This window comes from Lepisosteus oculatus, chromosome 3, assembly GCF_040954835.1.
Source record: "Lepisosteus oculatus isolate fLepOcu1 chromosome 3, fLepOcu1.hap2, whole genome shotgun sequence".
Lineage (NCBI taxonomy): Eukaryota > Metazoa > Chordata > Actinopteri > Semionotiformes > Lepisosteidae > Lepisosteus > Lepisosteus oculatus.
The window spans coordinates 47,438,510-47,465,790 of record NC_090698.1 but is presented as its reverse complement, the minus strand read 5'-3'; the positions used below and the strand labels follow the sequence as shown (position 1 = coordinate 47,465,790).

At 35.3% G+C, this 27,281-nt stretch overlaps 2 protein-coding genes across 10 annotated transcripts in view; one reads left to right on the top strand and one right to left on the bottom strand.

Moving 5' to 3' along the window:
* pde4d (phosphodiesterase 4D, cAMP-specific) overlaps window positions 1–8,659 on the top strand; it is a 507,544-nt gene extending 498,885 nt beyond the window's left edge. For all 8 annotated transcript variants that reach the window (XM_006626906.3, XM_015367790.2, XM_015367796.2 and 5 more), the window contains 5 exons: window positions 44–143; window positions 3,425–3,579; window positions 3,935–4,057; window positions 4,335–4,517; window positions 5,162–8,659. In XM_006626906.3, the coding sequence (XP_006626969.3) occupies window positions 44–143; window positions 3,425–3,579; window positions 3,935–4,057; window positions 4,335–4,517; window positions 5,162–5,608 (1,008 nt within the window). In that variant the 3' untranslated portion in view covers window positions 5,609–8,659. The remainder of the gene's footprint in view (window positions 1–43; window positions 144–3,424; window positions 3,580–3,934; window positions 4,058–4,334; window positions 4,518–5,161) is intronic.
* A 4,533-nt stretch (window positions 8,660–13,192) lies between these two features.
* Window positions 13,193–27,281, bottom strand: part of rab3c (RAB3C, member RAS oncogene family) — a 53,854-nt gene continuing 39,765 nt past the window's right edge. For both annotated transcript variants that reach the window (XM_006626811.3, XM_006626810.3), the window contains exons 4-5: window positions 21,099–21,223; window positions 13,193–19,627 (exon numbers count right to left, since the gene is read on the bottom strand). In XM_006626811.3, coding sequence (XP_006626874.1) covers window positions 19,437–19,627; window positions 21,099–21,223 — 316 coding nt within the window. In that variant the 3' untranslated portion in view covers window positions 13,193–19,436. The remainder of the gene's footprint in view (window positions 19,628–21,098; window positions 21,224–27,281) is intronic.

Below are 27,281 nucleotides of genomic sequence, written 5' to 3'. Positions count from 1 at the left end.
TGTATTTCCCAAATCTAACTACTGCATTTTTTATTTTTTACAGGCTGTGTTCACAGATCTAGAGATTCTTGCTGCCATTTTTGCCAGTGCTATCCATGATGTAGACCATCCTGGTGTTTCCAACCAGTTCCTTATTAATACAAGTGAGTATCTTTCTAAAAACAAATTAAAAGGAAAATTTACTTCACACCCATATTTTACGCTGATTAAAATTAATTTCAAGCCTTATGTGGAGAATTCATGTTGCCTACAGTGGGTTGTAGGTCAGACCAAGACCAATCTGATCAAAATCCATGTAATATCAAACATCCTGTTAAACTGTACCTTAATTATACCTTAATCTGTCCCATTTTACAGTATATTATATCTAATTCATATATCTTTCGTGACTGTGCAAAATAGGCTTCTAGGAATTAACTTAAGAAACTCAAAAAAATCAAAAGAAAATAAAACTAGACTAAAGTAAAATAAGGGAGTCCAACTGAATTAATTGCAGTTTTTCAATTCTTTGGCATATTATTTAACATCCATGTTTTTTCGAAGTATCACGTGGTACAGTAGATACAGTATGAAATGCTTGGCATACACATTATTAGGTTTCTTATGTAATACCAATGATAATTCTTGAATCATACACACATATACAATATAGTCTCATGATAAAATCTAATGGAAAAGTTATTAAATCTCACCCTGGTTCACTCCTCTCTGAATGGGGTTCGGGCCTCTTCATCCTATCGTCCTATGGCCAGGAGGCTACCAATTAAACAAATGGGTTAAGCCAAACTTATCTCGCCAAGTATTCCAAACATTTGCAATCTCTTCAATTCTTGGATGTTGTTGTCCCTAGTGAAAACGTGTACATGGATGACCAGCATAGCAGTTTACCACATTATTCATTTGCTAACATTGGTGTTACTGTCAGGATGTGGATTCCCCCAGTCTTTAATATTCCTCTGTGTGAACCAAAGGGAACCCCTGCAGTAACCTGCTATTAGATGACTCATCGCTTCCAAACAAAAGGACATCCATCAATTTATATGGATTGCGTAGGCAGTAGTAAGTGCACTTGAGCCACAGACTAAGGTAAACATTGCAAAGCACTTGCTTGACTGTAGTGTCTTCTAAGACCAATGATCTGAAGTGGGCCAGTTCTCTGTGATTAATGCATTACAGAGATTAAATATTGCAATTATTAGTTGGTAATCAAGTGATTGCCGAAGAGTAAAATCTGAAACCAAACTGAAAAAGCAATGTTTTGTTTGAGGAAGATGTGATCCGTGATAGGATCATGTGATGCGAGCTGTGAAGTTCCCAAGATAAGTATTCATACCCCTATGACATACAGTAGAAATAAAAAAAAAAACAGAAAAAATGTAAAATTGGATAATATGTCTAAAAAAAAACTAAAAATATTATGTTGCAGTGCTAACACCATTAAAAAGATTTGTGTACATTATGATGAATATGGGCAGAATATTTGGTTATCATATAATATTCAGTAGCGGTTTTCCTTAATTAAATTGATAAATTATTTTAAGACTTGTAAACAGGTTTTACAGTTAATTTTTCTTTTTAATATACAAATTATTACATTTATGAAAGGCTGACTTTTGTGCCAGTAAGAAAAAGTAAAGGTTTGTCAGACAACTGTCGTTTTCATTAAGAAGAATACTGTGTATTGTATAATATTCAGATTCAGAACATACACACAAACTGCAGTTATTGACATGTCTGGCCTTGATTGACTACTGCCTGGCCATAGGGATAGGAGAATCAGAACTTCCCTATGACAAAAGTGAAGAGTTGCTGCAGTGGTAGTGGAGAATGGTGTTTAATGATGAGAAATAAGAGTCTGTAAAAGTCTGAAGGTCTGTATTTGTATCCTACAGAGACAGCAATTGGCAGACAATGACATTGTAAAACATCAGAGAAGTGTCAAAACCAGAAACAACTAAATCAATTAAGAAATATGTTGTGTTTCTCCTATTATACCGTAGGGATGTACCTAAGAACTCATGGATTCTCAAAATTCCCCTTGTATAATCTACTTCAAACACAGCACTAGCAGCAGAATCTGGCATGTTCCCTGCATAAAAAGAATACAGAAGGAATGGAAGTTCATATCCTGGATTTCTTAAAAATAAAACAGATGGCTAAGATCGTAAATCAAACAGAACTGGAAATTCAAATAAGCTAAATGGGCCAAATGGCCTCTTCTCCTTTGTTTATATTCTTACATTCTTCATATGGCAGCAAAATGCTCAGTGACTTCAAACCTAACTGCACTGCAGCAGTTTCTTGTCAGCCATCTTAGAAGACCAGAACAGCTGTTAGCCAGAGAATGCAAGACCTGTCTCTGAATCAAAAACTTAAGCAGGGAAATGTTCTTTATATAAACAAGAACATCCTATTTTGCACATCTCTACATATATTGTAAAATTGTAAATGTAATTCCTAAACAACAATACCCTCAATTAACTCAACTAATATTTGTTGACATTGAATGATATACCAAAAGAATGTCACAACGTTGCAAGCTCGCTTCCTTTAGAATGTGTATATACTGTCAAAAGAAACTTTGTTTCTTTGTTGTTGTGTGTTTTAAGAAGAATAAATGTAAAGATTGTAGATATAAACCAAATAATTTTGGAATCAATGTGATTTGGTGATTTATAACTCACAATGAAATGCTCATGTGAAATTATTGACTCAGGGAGGTAAATATTTCTGCAAAAATATATTTCAGTTTTTTAATATTTTATTTTGCAGTTTTTGCAAACATTTGACTTTCACCTCTAAAATTGTTCAGTTTGAGCATTTACTGTAGGTTTTGATTTAAAATATTAACTTAATAAAACTTTGAAATAAATATATATATAATTTAGATACTGAAACATAATTGGAAGGGAGAATAAATTCCTATTTTAAGAAAATTGTAAGAGAGTTTTTTTAAGCACTTTGGTACATTGGTTCTTTGATAATACACCTGTAGTGGGCAGTCATTATCCTTAAAATACCCCCAAAAAATGCTTTTCCAGAGTGATTCATGGGCAGTAGTAGCATTTTGTTAATGGATCATTATCTTCATTACATCCATTTATTCTTTAAAAACCCCTTAATCTTAGAGGACATGAAAGCAAATTGAAATTAGCACTGTTTTTGTTATAAAAGAGAAAATCATTATGTTTTCAGAGGCATAAGACATTTACCATGTCCTCAACGTTGTCACATCCTCACCAAGTCCCTTTACAGTGAACGTAGATTAAAGTAAAGTAGAACACATTTATTTCTAACCTGGAAAACATTAGAACTGCTCTGGTCCGAGAGTATTTTGTGTGGAATGGTGGTAATAATAATGTAACTTTCGTTTAACTGACTGCATTGCCATGTGGATCTTATTTGAATCTTTGCTTGTTTCCAGACTCTGAGCTTGCCTTGATGTACAATGACTCTTCTGTTCTGGAGAATCATCATTTGGCTGTGGGTTTCAAGCTGCTGCAGGAAGAAAACTGTGACATTTTCCAAAATCTGACCAAAAAACAGAGACAATCATTAAGAAAGATGGTGATTGACATTGTAAGTACCTGCAGTTCTGTGAATGATGTGTTAGCTATCTACAGTAGGTATTAGAAATATTATTATTATTATTATTATTATTATTATTATTATTATTAATAATAATAATAATAATTATTATTATTATTATTAGATGCTCAGTATAAAAATATTCAAATGAAATATTATCAAGTTAAATGTTTAATGGATAATGTAAAAATTGAAAAAATATGTGACTGATACATACTGTACTATATGATACAGTCTACTGTACAGTATATAGAGTACATGTACAGTATATGCACTTGCTCTGTTGTTTACCATGCAGGATTTCCCATTATATTCCTGACAGCACTTTGATTGTTTTGTTTTCTAGGTTCTTGCCACTGATATGTCCAAACACATGAACCTTCTAGCAGACTTAAAAACAATGGTAGAAACAAAAAAAGTAACCAGCTCTGGAGTTCTCCTCTTGGATAACTATTCAGACAGAATACAGGTAGGACATTTTTGTTCTTTGTCATACATAACCCAGGACTTGATTCTGTTAGTCCAGTTTTCTACACTTAGGTTTTGCTATTTTCTTATTTATTCTGAGTGGTTTCTTCTTGAAATATTGCATTGTGAGATATACTGTAGGGTCATCCACATTTGTTTTAATCAGGTTGAGACCTTTCACAGAGTATTTGTCTACACATGTCAATGTCACCAATTGCTTTTCAGATTGCTACTGCATTCTTTTTGTGAAATGGTTTTACTTTTTATTGCATACATAGGTTCTACAAAACATGGTCCACTGTGCAGATCTGAGCAATCCCACGAAACCCCTGCAGCTGTACCGACAGTGGACAGACCGTATCATGGAGGAGTTTTTCAGCCAAGGAGACCGGGAGAGGGAAAGAGGCATGGAGATCAGTCCCATGTGTGACAAGCACAATGCATCAGTAGAAAAGTCACAGGTAAGCACCATTCCTTTCTCCATAGGAACAGGTAATGAATCTATCAGTTAATTTCTGTAGTTTTTAAGATATGGTAGTTTGGTATAGACACAAGTGCTCCTTTGTTATTGTTAGCATTAATGAAAAAAAAGAAAACAACAAACCAATTTGTGCAGTCGCAACAGTTCTTGTTTTGTTTCTGTTAAAGTGCTTTTTTTATTCAGAGTTAGTCTTGTGTAACTATCTTTAAGTTACTGCAACATTAAAAAAATGCCCTTTCTGTGGTCAATTCTAATATTAAGAATTTTAAAGGACAATGGTATCTACATGGATTGCACAGATAATTTATTATTAATCATTTAAATTGGCAAAAAAAAGTGCTTCAGTGGATTTAACCTTACTCAGAGCAAGAAGAGAAAGAAAATAAAAATGATTGAAAAGCTTGGTGTGTACAGCATGTGTTTGCTAATGTTTGTGTGGTTTAGTTAGCAACTAATCAACTAGAAAGGTCCAATGTCTTACCTTCATTTGTTACCTTTCTTGTGTCCATTGGACTCCCTCTCTGCCATGGTTTTTAAGGTGCAATTTGTTTTTCAGACATTCTAATATAGGAAAGCATTTCAAGAGATACTGACCAGGTCTTCCTCATTCTCTCTTGCTTGCAGGTTGGATTTATTGATTACATTGTCCATCCACTGTGGGAAACGTGGGCAGACCTGGTCCATCCTGATGCACAGGACATTCTGGACACGCTAGAGGACAATCGAGAGTGGTACCAGAGCACAATTCCTCAGAGCCCTTCACCTGCCCCGGGCGACCCCGAGGAGGGGCAGCAGGGCACAGCGGACAAGTTCCAGTTCGAGCTGACACTGGAGGAGGATGGCGAGTCCGACACGGAGAAAGACAGCGGCAGCCAAGCGGAGGAGGAGGAGGAGGAGGAAGAGGAAGAGGAAGAGGAGAACAGCTGCAGTGACTCCAAAACCCTTTGCACTCAGGACTCTGAGTCCACAGAAATCCCCCTGGACGAGCAAGCGGAAGAGGAGGAAGAGGAAGATGGGGTCTCTGTTGAGCCCTGTGTCGTGGTAGAAGAAGACCAGCCTGCCGACACATAACAGTGTGGACAGCATTAAATTATAGTAATATCCATAATAATAAATAATAATAAAGTAAAAGTTCCAAAGCGCACATGTTGCACATCACAACCTTGGCCACTCCTCACTCCCTTCTGCCTGGACAGACTATGTCTGAGACTGCTGATAGTCCTACAATTTTGCACTCAGGAATATTAGGTCTGATTTTTCAACTTTATAGGAATGGCACATCAGTGGCTGACATTTAGCCTACGGGGTCAAAGGTTTTGAAATCACAGTGAATTCTTTCCCTTGCCCCCTCTCTTTTCCCAAACAGAAGGATGGTGTTCCTGGATTTTACCTTGTCTGACAGACCTAAAGATGAAGATTTTTTTTTTGGTTCTATTTTATATAGCTATTATATCCAAGGAAAGTGTTCAACTGTATCCTGTATGGCATCCTACTGCGACCTTTTCTTGGAAGAAATTAAAAGGCTATGTGAAATGTGCAGTGTGAATTAAACAAGACACTTTTCTAAATTTCAAGTCTTCCTTGAAACCTGACTGAAAAAAAAAACATACAGCTAATGTGCTGTTTTGACCTCTTGAGTTTTTGTATTGTATGTAAAAATGGAGATCTTTTGTAGATTTTACTTTTATTATAAGAACATATGGAGATATTATATTTAAAGAATATTTTAAAAGTTTCATCGGCCATTGCTATATTATTTTTTCTTTTTCTCCAAAAAGTAACTTGCAAGTTTGCTACGCAGCTCTTAGCAGTGAACACGTGAGTAGCACCTGTGTGGATTGGAAGCACTCCATGTCATCACAAGCAGCTCTGATACAAGTATGCCATTTTAATATTGATCTTGTGTGCAAACATTTTTTACATAAAGAATTGGATTGACAAGTTTTATAAACATTTCATAATATATTTGTTTTTAATTTTACAATTAATCTTTTAATCTTCAGTAAGTCCGCATTGTTCTTTAAAAAAGAATTAAAATATTTGTATAGGTGTACTGCGTTCCCACTTACAGTATACCCAAATGTAATTACCATTCATCTTTTATCTATTATGTGTATAACCACACTACACTTGCTTTTGTCAAAATTATAGCAGAATCTGTGACACAAAAAAGCTACTGTATATGAATTATACACTGGTCATCACATTAGACTTGATTAGGGAGAATTATCACGTGTATGGTTCAGCACAATAGCAATCCATAATTTCCTACTCGTTTAATAAAATACTTATACTTACAGTATATAATACTTAGAAAACTGTAAAAGACCATCTGGAAAATGCATAAGGAAAAGGTCATTCATATAAGTCCTTTACAAATCTAATGCATTTTATATCATAAATGATTTATTGTGCTGCCAAATTAAATATAGTAGATTAAATAAAAAATACATAATTACAAAATACATTAAATAATTAATTTGTATCAAATTTATTTTATTAAAAAAGGAAGAAAAAAAATACATGAAACCCAACACATTTGCTTAACCTGGATTGTTTTTGTCTATTTTTTTTTTAAAAAAAGCACCCATTATCAGACAATCTACTGCATATAGGAGTCATAGCTTAATACATGCACTGAAGACTTTCACTTTTTCTTGCCAAAACTGTGCACCACAATGAAACTGCGTAATGCTTTATGACATAATACAATTAAGTGGCTTTTTCTGTATTTCATGTTGCTATTTCACCATATTAATAATATAATACGGTACTGTAGCTCATTAACTGTAGCATTCACAGCAGCACATTATAGCTTGCAAGTTACTCTGTCAGACACCTAGATACTTTTCGTTGTTTATCATGAGAATATTTAGGTAGAACATTTTTTGTTAATGAAACAAACTTGAATGAATCCAGCTTTTACAGAGTGCTCGCTGAAAAGAGGATAGTTTAAATGCATTATTTAATTATTTTATTTTGTGCCATGCCTTTTTTCCTCACCGGATGACCTTACTTGTAATAGAGTTTCATGTTTGTCTCTGTTTACAACCATGTATTTATTGTGCTGTAAATATTATAATGTTAATTGTAAATTATCAATTCATATTATATCATCCCTTGTTGGGATGGTGTTGCTGTATTTGGAAACTCTTGTTGAGAGAATGAATATTATATATACTTATTCAATGTAAAGATTATCTTCTGTATTGCGTCACCTTAGAGCTTGTTTATGGAGAACCGGGGAAAGCCAAACAATGAAAAAAAAAGCCGCAAGTCTTTGGCCCCAGGGCTGTGCCTTAACTTTAAACAAAGTTTTTATTTTTGTCTTTGTATATATGTTCCTCTTTTCTGCTGCATTAGGATGTCTTTGTGACTAGGCTGGACATTTTTATCCCTAAACTGCCTGTGTGCAAAGGTTAAATAAGCTGTACGTTAAACTAAAACCCATTATTTTTTACCATTGTATTATTGTTTAGGTTGAGTCGTCACCAAATGAAATATTATTGGTGTCATTGAAAATGAACATGTAAAAATTCATATAAGATGCAGTATACAACACAGATGAATGCAATACTATAAAATTCAAGTATATACTTGGAGACATAGGTCAGTATAACTGTGGAAGTGTATTTTGATTTCATGCTGTTACAAACTTTGTCAAGATAAGAGTTCAGGTACAATATATGTAATCTACCTTAGTCCAGCTTAGAGGAAATGTGCTTGTGTAGTGGGAGGAGTATGTCTTTTCCTTCTTGTTTCTCAACAGAGCCTCCTTTTGACACACATACTGTAGATTCTAGCAGCCCTGGCCCAAAGGAATCGGTAGCTTTTGTTTTTTTTTCATTTTGTTTTTTAAATGGTTTAAAAGGGATACACAAACTGTAATTTCAAAGGCTCCAGAACAACTATTATTTTTTCTATGGGTTTGTGTCTTTAGAATGCCAACTTGTCTGGACGTTTCACAAGACAATACTTTTATTGGATTCATTGTCTCTTACAGTCTATTGGATAGCACTGTAGATCATGCTCTGACCCTTCAGTAAAATAAAAACAAAAAAATATTTTAAAAAACCTTTTATATGCAACAGATTAAATAAAAGCATGGGTTGATTCTGCCTATATTTCTTTTTGTCTTTCTGGGCTCAATACCATCTTTAATAAAATAGTTACTAATAGTGCTGATTAATAATATGCTATCTTTATTGCAAAGTGTATAACAATACATGGGTGACATGGAGGATATAGGTGGTCAGACAGATTGTGCTGGCATCTAACAGCTCCAAGGACTACAGAAGGTAGTCCTTGAAGCTTCAAGTGTCTTTTTGTGATTTTTTCCACCTAATTTGCCCTGTGTACAGTATACCCTCCGATGAACTGATGTCATGCGGAGGGTATTGTTGTGCATTTGCACCCTATGCTTCTAGGATCGGCTCCACGTTGCTGTGACAATGTGACTGCACTGAAAGATAGAAAAAACAAATATTTGGAATTGATAACCAAGTTACATTTTTAATTTCCAGTTTATTATACAATACAAGCTGCTACAATGGCATATATTGTGATTATGCTGTAACACTGTCCTTGACTGTGGATATAATGTGTCGGAAATACATACAGTACCACAGAAAACTTTCCAATACTTCAACTCTGTAATTGGTAACTCATTGAACTAAAAGATTATTCTGATCAGCACACCTGAACCTGAAAAAGAATCTTTGGATTGCTGATGAAAATCATATTGGCAACTGTATCCTGCTGACTTTTCTATGCTACTGTATATACCAGAAACATATTGGACACATTAGAAGGTAAATTTTAACTTCTTTTCAGGAAACAAGGTAACTGCAGATGAATTTTCCACAAAACCATAACTCCTTTGTTAATTTATACCACCACACTTGCAAAAATTAAGAAAAATTGTATAGTTGAATTTTTATATTAAATGTGTATTGGCCTTAATTTATATACTGTAAGGTGACAAATCTGGTTCTATTATACTGTAGCTGCTCGAATTATCTTGGAATGTACAGACAATACAGGTCTGCTTCAAGGCTTGAATTGAAGGTAAACATATGGGCACCAAATCTGAAACAGTTGATTTTTTATATCTTACTCAAAACACACTTTCTCACTTTTTGAGAAACATGTAAATAACAAAAATAAACAAATCCATTTAAGTTTCTTACTTCCAAGGTTGTTTTTTCACATGCAGGTAGCCATTTTTTCCATGCCTTGTCCAATATATCTACCACTTACTGTAGGATAAAAATCCAAGTCTGATTTAAAAAAGACAAAAATAGGCTGTATGAGGTTTTATAAAGGCAGGTCCTGACATGGTTTTCTTACCGTTCCAAAAAATCTGAAAAGCATAAAAGTTCCATTAATTTTACTGAGCTACGGGCAATGCTGAAGACTATTTACTGACTATAAAAAAGAGCCTTTCTAGGCTGGAGTCCAAGAAATTAGAAAGTAATAAAAGTCTGTTTGATCTTCATGTGATTGACAAAGGAAAGCAAATAAAAATTGGCATTCACTTTGAACACCTATAACCTTTCCCTAAAGGTGCACAGTCTGAATTTAGTATGAGGACCTCTATTTCTCTAGTCTTCCTATTTTGATTTTCAGGTACTGTATGTTATTTTTGGTTTGAAATAAATAATTCTGATATTTCTTTGGATGATGGATTTCTTATACTTCTGCATGTATTTGCTTTTGCAATTACATTTTTGTAAAAAAAAGGCAAATTAGCTGTATATGGACTTTGAATATACAGTAGCACATTTTACATTCTGCGTCACCACAGAAATTGTCTTAGATAAGATAAAAAATTGCTGAATTGGGATTTGAAGTACTCCTTTTTCAAACAGAGGTTATCTAGTTTCTTATTCTATGTAGTTTGTTGGAGTGCATTTTGATGCTCAATGTTATGTCCTATGTTATTAATATAGTATGTTAGTTTTTTAAAAAAGGTATCACTGCTGTGAAAACAAATAGTTGGATTAAGAGGATATTGGGAAGTACTTACCTGCACATGTGAAATACTTTGAAATGATAAAAAATGTTTGCCATCATGATGCAAGTCTAACTTGAGGGTGTTTTAACCATACTGAAACCCTTGTACAGATGCAGGCATCTGGAACTTTGGTTAAGAGGCTAACACTGTCCTGATAGATATAAATGCTGAAAAATGGTTAGTGCTTCAGGTATACATTATTTCAATGGATATGTGGGAGCAACAAAAAAGTAGAGAAAAGAACTACCAAGGCAAACTAGTGATAATGTTTTGTATTTTTGGAAAATCTGAATGAAGACTTTTCATGATTTTGCACTCTGACTGTCCTGATGTGCAAATCATTGTCAATGCAGAGAGTAGTATAAGAAGTAAGCTCTACGTGGGATTAGGGTTAATATTTCTACAAAATTTTGAATGAAAAGAATCTTACCATTTTCTTTAAATGAGCCAACTTAATGAATTCAAATGACTTTGTGGACACAAATGGAAAATCTTGATAAAGTGTTTTGTGAAGTAGTGTCACGAACACAGACTGAAATCCGTGTCAGATCTTGTAGAAGATCCTATGCGATGCAGTAAGAGCTGGAGAAAACAGGAGGCGTGGTAAAAAGGAACACACAGGGGTTTAATAGTGCACAAAATAATAGTGACAATCCGTGAGACAGTGTACGGGGAAGACAAAACGGCATCCAAATCCAAACGGGTCCAAGGGCAGGTCAAAGCACAGTCTGAGAGTCCATCAACAAGGAATCCATCCTGGGACGCAAAAGAGTTAAAATCCCCAGGAGGGGGGAGCACACGGACAGACAAAACATGGAAGTCCAAGAGTGACGGGACGAGATCCTCCAGACCCTGGGCTCAGGAAGCAGGAGGTGTCGGGGATGAGGCCTATGCCCTCAGGAGACGGACGTAGGGTTTCCTGGTGCTAGGCGGGCCTCGCAACATCTTACCCTAATGATGAGCGCCGAGGACTGGAGGAGCTGGTCTTTAAGTAATAACACTAAAAGGGTACACCTGGAGAGCTAAATCACACAGACAAAATGGGAGCAATGGAGCGCCCTCTAGGGAGGGATGTCGGGCGTGACAAGTAGTGCATAATCCTATACCTAATGTCATAATGATGCAGCTCTGTGTCTGAACAATATTCCTCATAAATAGTCTCGGAGATTGTTTGTGAAGTTGGTAAGCAGCTTATCAGTTCTGCTACAGATAGTGAGGAAAGAAGTTAGTGAGAGGCTCGCTCAATAAGGAGCTAAGCTTTTGTTTAAGTTGTTTGTCTTTTAGTTTTGCTTTCCTGGATTGTAAGTAAAAAAAGAGCTCTGGTTTTGTACCTTATGACTGAGTGTGTCTCAGTTCCCCAGGTCCACCTAATGTACAGTACCATATATAAAACAATCACTTGCAACTGCACTACGACTCTCAGGTGCATCACAGACTCTTAACAGTACATTCTTCTGAACACAGAAAACCTATTTCTGTTACTAGACAGTAGATAAGCCAACCCTAGAAGCCTCTGCTCCCTGGCTTTTATATCTGACCAATCATCTTCTCAAAACATGTTAGGTGATCAAGGGCAGCATTTCATTCCCTGCTGTATTATGGGTAATGTGGTTCGGACAAGGATCTCTATCTTCTGTAAACGTACTCCGTTACAGGAATTATCAATAATTATAATTAAAGGGGTCATGTTTATTGTTTTAGAGATTCAGCTTTGCAAACCTGTTTCCTGCATAAAACAGAATTCAGACTTTGCACGAAATTGAGCTATAAGGGTCAATAGATACAACATGTGGACAAGAAGGTCTTTGTACCTGGACTGCACTATCAGATTGATTGGAGATTGGCAGTATGACATAATATATTTAGTCATCGCTTTCTTTGCTTTGGCAGGTTCACTTCATTGATTGTGAGCAGAATTCTGAACTTTCTTTTTCAGATGTCATCAACTTCTGTTCCTTCCAGCATAACAGTTTGTACATGGAAAATCTGGCCTCTCAGTTACACTACCTGTACTGTAACATGAGAACATCTAATCTTTTCCCTAGCCATCTTGTCTTATTTTCTGCCATAGTTTCAAGTGAATACAATGCTTTAAATAGGAAAGAACTGGGTGAAACCATGCCATCTGTTGCGATAGGGGCCGATACTTTTCAAGCTATTTGCTAAGACTGATTCCTTAACCTTCTTCTTCATAAAATACAAATATGGGGTTCACCGCCACACATCTACTTTCTGGTTTCCTAATTCATAGCACTTACAAAAAGATTACAGGTGGGTTCTTTCACACAAAACATGAAGGATCAGAACTCAAAATCTTACAATAATTTACAATTTTACAAGTAGAATGGCACATATTGGCTATTTGCACAAAATACAAGATCTTCTGCATCCCTGCATTCAGCCCAGTTTTACAGTTCCCAGCAGGTGGGTGCGTTTCAGCAAAGACACAGAAAGAGAAGTCATTGTTCCATGAAGACTTACCACAGAATTCAATGAACATACATTAATTTTATTGATGCATTTTAAAATTGATTTTCCAAATATGCTAAGCCACTTGAAAATAAACTGCATTTTTATATGACTGTAGCAGAAAAGTGTAAACAAAACGCCAATCAAAGATCCACACAGGAACACACTAATACAAGTGGTATATTTATTGTCATTTCTAAAACACCTTTGTTGTACATAACTCACATACAAACAAAATACCCAGTTCTAGAATAATCCATACGAGGAAACAGAATTAACTAGTGCACAATGATATATTATTAGTTTAGGTCGATCGGATTATATAATACATACACATTTGTAATACAGCTGTTTGTTTCCATTGCCATTATAACACCTGGATTTGAACTACACAATCTCACTAAATTTAAAACAGGCAGACAAAACTCAATCAACTATATTTTTCTACTCATTTGAAATTCTTAATCAGTGACCTATATCTAACAGTCATTATTATCAGTACATTATTGTAACTAAAACAAGGAAGAAAACTATTTACTGAATCATTTTAGAAGACAGGAAATGTTCACTTGAGGTCCTAATCGTTCTAAGGGTTCATGTGTGATTTTGAACTGGGTGAAAGATTTTAAACCCTGGAGCAATCTCTAAAGTAAATATGATGTTAGTAGCTGGCTTACCGAATGAAAGAACAGGTGTTGGACTTGCACTATTTACAGGCGTACAGCACAAAACAGTCTGCAGTCACAGTTTTAGAAAATACAAACTACAGTACATTAAGCTGCTTAATATTTTTCAGTGTCCCAGTTGTATCAATTCTGCATCTACCAGTCCAGGAGTACATTTTATTCTTGTTTTGTGATCACCCATGTGGGGAGGGCATCTTACAAACTATATTTCGAGTAATACATGCATATGAATAATGTAATCAGCTTGCCTTTTTCCCTCTATATTAATATGTACAGAATTTTCAGAATGTTACAGGTTTAAGAAACTTCACCAATGATCACAGTAATGATCTTGAATGCAGCAATGTAAACTCCTTTAAAAACCAGAGGACACAAATAACTTATTGTTGTCTTCTTGCTTGGATTTGATATGATGGGCAGACGATGCAGTTCACATTGCTGTAAACTCAAGACTGTAACGCAGACAAGAACATTATGGTATGATGTGGAGTAAACAGAGAAAAAACAAGATGAAAATATGGTGTTTCCCGTGCAGTTTTCTTATGTTTTGCCAATTTAAAACTATGCCTCACAGCTGTGAAACAACATGGATGATACCGCAAACAGATGTATTACTTACTATCACATTAACCAGACAGATCATCCCACCCTTAAGGAAGCAAACGAAATTAGGAGATGTTGCCAAGTCACAGAGCTGTTGTCTGAGCTGCTCTGTGGAGACTAAATGTAACATTTTCCCAGGTGATTTTACTTTGCTTTCTCTTGCATATGCTATTGCATTTTCTATTACAAGCCAACATATTATATTATTTTAATCAAATGCTATTTCGACAGAATAAAGCATGGTCTTTGGGGTTTTAAAGATTAAGATCTCTAGCAGAATATGTTTTGAGTAAGGTATATTTCCCCTGCTCAGGAAGAATGGCATGAAAATTAATCTTAAGCTAGAGATAATTACATAATTAATTTCCGGACAGAAACAAAGTTAAGTTTTAGGGGTTAATATACAGTACAGCCAGGATGAGCAGATATGTATTGAGCTAAATTGCATCCTGCATTGGCACTCCACACTCCTAATAAAAAGCTAATAAAATGGATATACCTGGCTACTTCAGACACCTCAGATAACACCATGATATTACAGGGTTGACATACGGATAATTTCCTTAGTATGTATACTTAAAACCCTCACTCTCCAGAAAGGGTCTTTAACCAAATTACAACAAATGAGAGAGAACTCTCTAGCTATTCAAAAAATGTATTTGAGCCAAATTGTGGTAAAGATGAACATTGTCCAAAAACTGTAGATCCTTACTAAAATGTTAATCTCATAGGGAAGATAGAGCAAGATAATGTGGAAGTTTAATCACTGATGAAAATCTCTGACATTTTCAATACCTTGCTGGTGGAGACAGCAAAAGAGAGATGAAAATCAGCACTCCTGTGCTTCTTGGATAAAAGCAAACAGGTTGTTTCACTACTTTGTGACTATATTTCGTCATATGTTTTGAAAGGTAGGGAATACATTTCTATTAAACTTGAAGGATTTGTTTTAACCAAAAGTTTGCTTTAAAATTATATTGAGGTCATCATTGTTTCATTAACTTAATCGGATGGCTCCTTAGACCCATACTGGATAAAGAGATTTTTTTAAATGTCTGTCATTCCTATTGAGTATTTCAAAATGTACGTGATTCATGAATCCAAAATTATAGTGAAACTGACTATTTAATGGTGATCATAAGTGGTGTGGCTTGTTATAATGCTGGCTTCTACTGGAAAATGTAAACAGTACCCAACATTCACACCTGTCAACACTCACAAAACTCTACAATTCAACACAAAAACTAGTCTACGAGTTTCATCACTTAGGACTGCAAAACAGCAATTTACTCTTATATCCATATGTATTTTACAGATATTAGCCTATACATAAATTAATTGATCTGAAAACATATAATGAAGATGCAGTTTCTTTTCTCCATACACCAAGCTTTCAAGTGTGAAGTCTTGACCTACAGTAAAAAGGCAATTTACTTCTATATTCAATATTACTAAAACTATAAAAAAATACTATATAAATAAATCCAATACATATTTACTTAATACATTATATACAGAGACAGACATGGGTGACAAGACTACAAAGATGTTAACTTTGTTTTCAACTAGTCAGAAATGGCATCATTTGCAAACTGAATTGTATCAGTCACACAGCTACAGCTGACATACATGGTTACATATGACTATATACAGGAAGTAGTTCTTTAAATATTGCACTTATTGGCCCACTGCACCTCAAAATCTGAGGATGCACAAATTCAACAAATCTAAATATATATAATTTTCTAATTCATGCAACATTTAAGATTTACTCTACTAGTTCTTTTACTCTTCATGCCATTCTCTCTAATTTGTTTCATACAAATTATTTATCAAGGTATAATGTTGCAAATTTAACTGGTAATGGTAACATTTTGGCACTTTAAATCATGTTTTGTTTCTTAAAGAAAACCATTCAAACTTAAAGTAAAAACTGTGAACCTGTAAGCTGGCAATGGATGAACAATTAATGATTTAATGGAGAAGAGGGATAGGGTTAAATTGTGTATGTAGAACTAATATTAAAGTGAAGGAGAACTGATTTACTTGATCATAGCCAAATCCTTTATTAGTCTGAACATTTGAAATACCGATATGTATTTTGTCCAATTAAAGAACTGTTTTATAAACTTGAAATACAGTTACAGTATTGCACTTCATTCAGTAAGCCAGCTACATGAAATGCAGACTCTTTGCCAAAAGAGGTTAATTCAAAACAAATTAATTTGGGTTAATAAATGTTAGAACATGGACATAATGTGAAAAATGCTCAAGGCCACATTTTTTTCAGGTAGGTAGTTTATATTATAGAGTTCAATGAATTACAATGGCACAAACACACAGATAAACTCCACATTGAGCACAGGACACACCAGTTCATTCTAGTCAGTCCACACAAAAACAGTATCTGTTACAAAAACATTAAATAATAATAAAATAAACTATAATACATTACACATTTTGAACAAAGAAAACTGATTATCACTGTTTTGTGGAAATGTATTATTTTTCAGTTTAAGCAAGAAAATGTTGTATGGAAAGATGGTGTTGTCCCAAAAGCATTCAGCATTTAGATCTACAAAATTATTTCTCTTGGTCTGATGCATCAAATCATTTAGAATACAGGAACAAAATATTAACTTATCTATATTGGGATTTTATTTTTTGATAATCTTCTTTTAGGGTTAATTTTTGTCTCTTTTCTAACATGCTTTAATTTTTCTTTAAGACAAAATGGGATTTTTAATAGAATATACAGTAGTAAAAGTCACTGCTTGAAACACACTGTAAAAATAAGGTCACCGTAAGGACAGAGTCAATTATTCATTTGCACACTAAATGCAAAACATCTAAGAACGTGTACATTTGAAAAAAAAAACAATCTGGTGTTTTGTGCTTGCATTTGCATATTTTAACAATGCATATACAAGCATGCCACTTACAAATAGCAGGGAAAAGCTGACTTCAAAATCAAAATTTAAAATGAAACATGAACCAATCTAAGTGTGGAAAGACAAAGGTAACATCAGTGAAACTGTGGGTTGAAAAGAGTGACTCACTAAATCAAGTTTGCAGAAAATTGGGAAGAAAGTCAGGTCCCACTGTAGTCTCTGATACTTCCTCCCTCCATATCTCACCTCTTGAGCTTCCCATCTCTCTTGCACCCCTTCTGCCATGCCATCTACACTCTTGCAGCACCTCCCTGGCTCATTCCTGGTGAATATGGGTGGGGTCTGGCAGCCTCTTCCTTATGGGTCCCGTGCTTTTCCCCCAGCCAGGCAAGTTAATACATTTTGTCTCTATATCACCTTTATTAGTATCCATCCAAACTGAAGCACTGTTATAGTATTACCAAGATGTAATTTCCCCAGTGTGTCAAGAACGTACAAACTCCCTGCACCTGTTCATCAATTACTTTGATTACTTTGCATAAAGCGTATGAAAGTCAGTCAGGTTGATCAGATGGGGCATTTTAGATAAGGTGTATCATTGATGGAGATTCAAACCTGGTGTTGGTCTACATACAGTACACTTAATGTTTACAGTAAGTAATAGTTCTTGTCATGAAACATATGGCTGTCAAAACATGATCAGGATAGTTCTCGCCCTTTTCCAGTGTGGTGTTGCAGTGACAAGGTGAAAGTATTTTTTTTCCCTTTGGTTGTAGTAATGATGCAACATCCAATAAAAAAACAAAAAGCTAGAGATATGGGGAAACCCAAGGATATAAAGAGGGTCCCCATTACATATTGGGTTAGGAACCACAAAAGTGCAATGCATAGTGAAACCACTTATAACAGGGAATTTTTCTCCATAAGAATTATGTAAAATACGGAGGTTAGGGACTGTAAGAACATAAATATCACCTACTGTATGCAACAACAGGTGAGTTTCTCCCATTAGAACCAATGATATTATTGTAGGTACGGTTACTGGTGTATGTACTGTACAGTATTTAGCATTTCATGCATATTTAGAATACCATTAGGTGTTAAGGATCTTTAAAACAGCATTTGTACTTAAGAAACACTAGCTGAAAACTGTTTTCATTACATAATATACTGTACTTTATCTTTGTGCCTTGGGCCCTAGGGCTGCAATGCAGCAATGCTAACCAAAGCGACACCATGCCAGCCCTGGACATTCTCTTCCAGGGGAATTAATCTTGCATGACATGATATCATGATGCAGTGCTGAGGCCCTAGTGTGAGTGCGTGCATGTTTGTGTCTATGTGCGCGCGCCCTGCAATGAACTGTGAATCCTGCCTTGCATCAATTGCTTGCCGGAAAAGTCTCTGGCTCCCCTGTGACCCTATATTAAAGGGGTAGAAAATGGATGGATAAAGAATGCCCGGTCTTATTGTACATGTATCATTATTCACCATTTCCAAAGTATGAATATCTATATCTTACCTTGGCCAGTTAATGCCTTTGGACCTCTAAGCTAAATCACATATTTTGGATTGTTCACCAACAATGTCACCAGATGCCTCACTAATCAAGAGGTGCTGATTCACTGCCAGTCTTGCCTTGCTATTAACTCTGGACTAACCCATTGCTATAGATGCAGAAAAAGACTTGAATGCCCAACTGGTCACTTTGAAGCCAGCAATGCCACTGATATCACTGCTGAAACACCACTCTAGCACAGAAGAGTGCATTAGGTAACACAACTGCTGTCAGGGACTGAGGGGTTTTCAACACTAGCTGAATACAGCAAGTATTGTTTCATAAAGTGTATTGGTGGAAAGAAGCATTGCCTGTGTGTTTAAGACAAAGAACAAACACACATAGTTTATATCAGTTGCCTACATTACTGATGATTTTTTAATGCTGGAAACTCAAAAGCAAAAGGCTTAATAAATACTCAAACAAGACTGTTATGTTTTACATTAAAATTTTTTGCTAGGCTATGTACATACTATAAGCTTGTTTTTCTGTGTTTTGCTAAGTGCATTAAAACTAGAGATTTCCAGAAGAATGTGCTGTGCACATTGCAGCAGACGTCAATATTTTAAAATAAGATATGGTCATATTTAAATTAATATTTAAAAGACTATGCCTAAGGATTTTCATATCTTGGCAACAGCACATGTTAGACCTGTTTCAGCATTACCAGCAGTTATTAACAGCCGCAGTTGGGTTGCTGTAGAGGTGGCGGATTGTCCATTAGTCTTGTATTCTGGGTTCCAGCAGTGACTGCAGGGTCAGGTTCTGAGCTGTCAGACATCTTGTCACAGATGATGTCCACAAGCCGCTCAAATGTCTGTTTGACGTTTATGTTGTCCTTTGCACTCGTTTCAAAGAACTCAAATCCTTCAGGGCAAACAAAATAACAAGTGCTCTTAGCAATTTTCATGCAAAAGTCTTAGTTTAATTTAAACAGAAGCGCTTTAGGAATACATTATGTATGGAATGATTTGATTATGTAAGGACTAATTTTGATCAAGAAAAAAAGATTAAGAACGCTTTGAGAACAGAGTATTTCTGCAGTTTTTTTGTTACAGGAGAATGTGAGTGGAGAATAGTGAGACAAAGATGTGCAGAACACTGGAGATTAATATTCTTGTGTTGACTGGATTGGGTGTGTGAAACATTTTCAGCATGTACTACTAATGTGAACTGACGGACACATGGAGCTACAGGTAAGTGGATGTTTTTATGATCTGCAAGAGGGATTTTGTGATGAATCTGTTTTCACTCTCTTTCACATTACCTTTAGGGAATTTTGCCAAGAGGTACATACAAACCTTCAATGTTCTAGACATCTCAGTATCTCTAAGATGGCCAGTGGTTTAATATAATTTGTTTTCATCAGGAAAAATGCCAGCTTATTATGGCAGCAAAGATTTTATAGACATGACTCCTAAACTCAAGCAAGTCTTTAAAGAAAGTAATCTGTGAAGGGTTTAAATTGTTTCAGGATAAAATTATCTGCCTGGTATTTCCAGTTTTGTTCAAACACCCATGTGTCAGAAAACTGTAGGTGTTAGCCAATTAAATGTGTTTCATTAGCAACTGGAGTTGGTGAAAGTGAAGAATATTATATAAGCAGCAAACTTGCATGACTGTTAATTCACTGATGAATGCATGTGGTAAAAAAAAACGACGGCAGACTCACCAACCATGAGACCAATACGTACATTAATTAATACACCACTTAAGGAAATAGCTCTCAAAAATAAAAGAAATAATTTAGATTCAAGCTAATTCATAACTCAAACACATTTTGTAAATAAGGCTAGCAAATAAAGATTCCCAGTAATCAAATGAGGGTGTATTACACTGTTCCTACATTTAAAAGTTAAAAAAATAATCTGACTTTAATTTTAGATGTTATTTCAGAGGTACCAGTTACAGTACTTTCATAAAAATAAACGGGTTAGAAGAGTATTCCTTAGTGTTTAAATTACAGTCAATTTAGACAACTACTAATAATTTACTGTATGTTTCATTTGCATTGTTGGCCTCAGTATAGCCTATAATAAAATCATATTTTAAATTTAATTTTTCAAAGGTTCATTTGAATCCTGTTTTCTTAACTCTCCCTTCAGGATATGATTTATGTTAATATTGTGATTGTCTGTTACAGAGGATAGATTATACACATTATTTTTTCCAGGGAAAGGCATTATTGTGATAGTAGTTCCACAATGAGATTGACATGTTCAGGAAAAAGAATTGCTTACTTATTTATTGTACTCACAGCCACTTACATTTATATTCTTTTTAAGAGTGAACTACAAAAAACATTCTGTATTTTCTGAAAAAATTAAACTAGGCCTACCTAGTTGTTCAGCTAAGTGTCTCCCACTCTCTGTTGACACTACACGCTCTTCTTCCATGTCACACTTATTGCCTGCCAGGATTACCTGCGCATTGTCCCAGGAGTATGTCTTAATCTGGGTTGACCTGTTAAAAACAGATTAATTAACAATTATTGAACAATGAGCACATGTTTGTCTTTTTAAACAATTGTTTCTGTAAAAAGGTTGTAAATAAAATATTACCAAACACAACAAATACAAAAAAGCGTGCAAGTAATAGGAGTGCAAGTAATAAAGCACTGAAACTCTTATCATTGATTAAACATAACTTTAAGGTTTTTGCCCCATTTTAAGATGTATCTATTTAGAAATATTAAAATCCAGTATTTACAATTCACTTTTTCAAATACACATTTTGTTTTTTTCACATACACATTCCGAATTGCATGGTCTTCAAACTCACTAATGAGTTTCACAATTCCTTGTGAAAGATGAAAGGATACACCAAAAGGATAACTTTAAACTGCCAATTATTATTGCAGATTATGTTTTGTTTTTGAAAACCTTCACTTTTGGGCTTTGCTTGTTAATTTATTCCAGTTTTGTTTTTAAACTGCTTCTAATGAAAAAGATCCCGCCCAGCTGCAGTGAAGTAAAGTGTCATAGCACTTTCAGAGACAGCAGGTTGAAGACTGATGAGTGTAAGAATGTCTAAACAGGAAGTCTCCAGAGGGGCTTTTGTTAAGATAAACTGGCAGCGCCAATCTGAGCCCTGCATTTAAACTACCTTTCATGACCTTGAGGCTCAGCATTTTCAGAATGGTGGTCTTCCAGCCTAATGAGCTTTATGCATCTTCGCAGACAAGCTAAATATTGTATATTGTATTGTATATTTTCTTTGTTGCTCTTAAATAACAATATTTTACAAGTATATGAAATGATTTCCCAGACAGATTTGCACAAAATGCTCCAAAATGGTAACATAAAAGACTCCAACATCTTTTACAGTATGTGTTGAACAGTAATCTTAGCAAAACGTTTTATCTACTGTACCAGAAATATTATCTCTTTTCTGGTCATTATCAGTCGTTTATGGTTATTATATCTGACCTCTATCCACCCGAGGAAAGTTCTACAAAAATCACAACTGGCATCCAAATTATGTTCAAATATGATGAGGACAAAAATAAATACAGTCTAAATAATAAGCATTAACTGTCTTTATTAAAATCATTAAACAATTGAAAAGCATATCACAGAGTTCCTTCAAGCACAAATGCAATGCCACTTAGTAATAGAAAGCGGCATCATAACAGAGATGGAGCAAAGCATACAGTACAAACATTTTGAAAAAGTCTGATGCCACAACCAGTATCATTCATACAGTATAGGCTCTTAGATGATATTATGACAAACATACTAAATCACAGACATTGAGAGTTCTGTGTTATCACTGAGGGACTTTTAGCATAATATGCAAACATATTAAAGGAATTCAAACCAGATACGAAACAATGAAAATGCATAAAACTGAATAGCCTGTTCTGTGTGGCTGTGGCTGCATTAAAGCAGGGGGGCATGGCCACTGCAACCTGCTGTCAGCACACAAGCCGTGGGACTGCGGGCATGCAGTGCTCACGCTGCACCCACAGGGGCCAGAGAGCAAGGGAGTGGGTGGGCTCCCATGGAGTTTATCCAGCCATTGGGGAGCCAAGATGCTGCAAGAGGGGTGAGGCACAGGCATGTGCTGTTTCTCTCTGAGGTGTAATACACCTTGTGGTTCAGTTCTTGCCACGGAATAGAAGGATTAGAAGACTTAACATGGGTTCCCATCACACTTCAGGGACAGAAATCTCCTTATGAATGTCTGTTATTAAAGTCACTTAATTCACATTAAACCACAATCTGCTGTCTAGTTACTGTTACACACTTTCTCATCTTTCTATATTCCAAGTGCCTGGATCCTGTCACTGGAATCTGACACTAAGTACGCATGTCCTACTGGCCAGGAATGACACAACCTAGGATACTAGACCCAAGATGGCAGAACAATAAAATCCTCAGTTACCTCACTCAGATAGCCCTGAAGAGTTCATGATCCATTTTGATTCATGTACATGTACCACAAACCTGTTACCTGGAGGAGGGTGGGGTAAACAATGGTCCAGAGACAAAGGACACAAAAGCCAGCTTAAGAAGAGCTGAAATGTCTTTTCTTGACTTACAAAGATTTTGATGGCTACATATGATAAAAGACAAATAAGACAAAAGACTTCCAAATGTCAGGATAATCTGAAACTCTGGTAAAGCAAAAGTATATTAAACACAACTGTAATACATTGAAATAAATGGCCTTGGATTACATTGAATTGTCCTTGAATTTGTTTTATTATAAATCATTTCAAATACATACGTGGTCATATAAGATAATTATGCCTCAAGTGTCAATACATCTATTGAAGAACATTGCAAAGATAACTCCTTAAGTACTTTAAGCTGGCCCATATACTGCCAGGAAGAAGTACAAAACAAACAGTGCAGTACCTCAGGTATCTCAAGCATGTTAGTACACCTTTTTAAACTCTACTGCTACTGCAGACAATATATTGTGTTTTATGGTATTTTATACACTGTAAGAATGCAGATAGTACGAGGTTAATTTAAAAGCTACAAAAAAAAACCCAGCTAAATGGGCTGAATAGCATCCTCTGATTTATAAGCATTCTAACATATTAAAACAAAATACACTATGTTGTTCAGGCTGGTGTCAGGACTGACAGTACGGAGACTATACAAAACAGCCAAAAGTTCTGAAAGCACTGAATAAGGTTTAGCCGTTTCCAAAGTAAAGATTGTGACTGAATCAAAGGAAAATGATATGTTACATATTGCAGCAGCCTCAGGTTTCAGGAGACCTAACTGTGTGATAGTGACACCCTGAGGCTCAACAGCTTATCTACATAAACAGGCCAGAAGCTCTAAGGGAAATGGTTTATGGATTTTTAATGCTGTGGTGTTTGTCCTGTGTGTTTTAGGACTATGTAACTATAATATGTGCTGGTGCATAAATCACCTACAGGTATTGTATACCTGGAATATGGTCTCACCCCTTGGAATAACTAATCATTCTATGGTGTAGCAGGGAAAGATACTGCCACACTGTCTAGGAGAGTTTGGAATAGATATTTCCAAGAGCATGACATAGAACAGAAGTACAATGCTGTTTGCTCACAATACTGTAGTTGTGATGCTGTTATGCTTTTTAAATTACTATCACATGGTTTATACTGTAAAAAGATTACAGACATCAGAGCTAATGTTAATGTGATTCTGTTCTTTTAATTAAAATGACTGCTGAAATGACTTTTCACTTTTCATTTTGATCGAATTTAATTAAAAGGTGAAAGGAGCAATAATGTTGTGCCAGTATTTCAGGAAAACATACATCTATAAAGAAGAATGAAAAATTGATTATCACGAAACAATTCAGATCTCAGATTCATTCTTTTGTTCACATAATATCCACATGGGTAAGAAGACTGTTGTGTGCTTTAGACAATTAGGTCAACAAAGGAAATGAAATGCTCATTGAAAGGGTTTAAATACTGTATGCTGGAGAAGAAAATCTTTCTAAACCTCAACTCCTGTCTGAAGCTGTTCCTTGAAAACATTTTCAGACCATTTCCTTTGGTGTTTCATGTTGCAAAACTATTATAATTCTGTAAATGCAATTTTAGAAAAAAACTTAATATGATATTCAAAAACTGACAGACTAAACTGAAGAGTTCTGAGGGAAAGATACTGTAAGTTACAGTTAATGTCAGCAAAGAGAAAAAGAGAAAAAAAAACTGAACTGTTGATAAGACCTGTAAAATTAATATTTGGTGGAAGCAGCTTTGGCAAAAATTACAGTCACATCTTTTGGGGTAATTCAACCAACTTTGCACGTCAGCTCGGTGCAGTTTTTACCCATTCATCTTGGCAAGATGTTCAAGTTGCTTGGGGAGTGCTTATGTATAGTATAATAAACACTTTTCCACAGTTTCTCTATATAATTCACATCAGGATCTTGACTGTGACAGTCAATGGCCTCTACTATCTTGTTCTTTACTCCAATATAACGTTTGCATGCTTTGGTCCTGCTGAAAGGTGAATTTTGGTCCCAAATTTACTGTGGATCTGCCGCAGGTTTTTCTGTAAGATGTGCTGGTACTTTGCTTAGGCAATATTCCAATTGGTCTTAACAAGTTCCCCAGTCACTGCCAATGAGAAGTAGATGGTGCACCATGTAAATACAGGATGCAAACTTTTTGCATTTAGAATACAGAATTGCATTTTTTTCTGTGACCACAAAACTATTGGCTATATGTTTCCACTATCATCCAAGTATTTTTGCAGACCTCATGCAGGATTTGTAATTTCAGTTCAAGCCTCTTCTGATAAGACCATGATATTGCTGATCCATGGACATTTTCTCCCATCTTAACTACAGAACTCGGTAACTCTTTCATAGCCACCATTGGCCTCAAGATAACAACTCTAAACAGGTTCCACCTTGCCCGGTTGCTTAGCTTGGAGGGACAGCCTGATTCAGGAAGTGTCTAGGTTCATTACACTTCATAGTAGTCAACTTCATCATGTTCAAATAAATGTTAAGTTTCTGTGAATTTTTTAGAGAAAGCCCCTTTCTTAGCTCAATATGCAGACCCAGAGGTTTGGCCAAGATGTCTACCCATTACTAGGGAAGACCTGCAGACTGAGACACATTTAGTCTGAATGAGTAATTGGCACTCAGAAGGAGGGAGGTTACACTAATAATGTAAGGCAAAGATGGTAGATTTCAGACAAAGCCACCTATCACTAGATCACAGGCACCTTGATTTTTTAAGCTTTTTTAAAACAGTTCCTGGTCCTCCTGGTTGAATCTTTACTTGAAATTATGTATTTGACCGATGAACTTTACAGACATGTAACCACACAAACGTTTAATATGCGGCGAGAACAGTAAAAAGCCTTCTGATTGCTGACAGAATGTAAAGAGCAAGGCTGTCTTTTTTAGGTGTTGTCAGAAATCTACTGAGGTCAGTTGGATTCACATGATTCACATGGGATGAAGCACAGATCTGTTTCACCTCGGGTGTGCAGGAATGTGAACTGAACTTTATCAACAAATGCAGTACAGCAATAGCACCCTCACACCAGTAGGCGTGCACTCATCAATGTACCACAACAGGCTACACATCACATTGTGACTGTTTAATTTCTGTGTACAGAATTCTCCATCACACACAATTTAAGTTTTCAATGTGGCAGAAACAAAATATAAAACTAAATGGGAAACACTAAGTCAAAATGAGCTACTGATCAAAGTGATTTATGTGTGTTGAAACATTCCTTACATCTTCTTGACAATGTGGCAACGCAATTAAAAAGGTAAAGAATGTTAGGATATATATTTAAACGTGTAGAATTTAAATGAATGGATATGTTAAAATCATACAATGCACCAACAAGGCCTCATTAATAATACCATGTACAGTTTTAGTTACAAAATTAAAAAATGTGGAGACCTGAGTTCTAGATTGCATCTGAGGGTTAAATAAAATGTTGGACAAATTAATTGGTCATTAGATCACATTCTAAGAATAATCTTAGATGAACAGATGTTACAATTCTCCAGCAGTTACTTCTTCTATGGTGCCAAGAGTAGGTTTAATGAAATCCCAGAATGTCAAGCAGGAAATGAAGCAGAAGTTCAGATACTAATATAATGACAGTGTCTTAAGACTAGAAACAGTTACCTTGGAAACCAAAAACTGATTCCTCTAACCAAACACAAATGCCAAACCAAGTGTAAGTAGAAATGCAGTATACTGACAGAAGGGAATGGTTTGTCAGTCTCAAAGTCTAAGAAGAATTTTAATTTTAATTCCATTTCAACTAAGGTTCAGTTCATATGGTGAACAAATATATTATAAAAGACTCCTTTAGACATACCATTTAAATCAGTGCTTTAAATTATTAAAACATTCATAACACTTAATTAAACAATTGAACAATACAGGTGATGGAGGGTTCCATAATATATGCATATACTGTATGAATACTCAAAGCATTAGGAAATATTAAAACTTATTTTCCCTGGTGCATATTTTTCTATTTAATACAGTGTAATCTTAGGTCTCTAAACATGAAGAAATTAA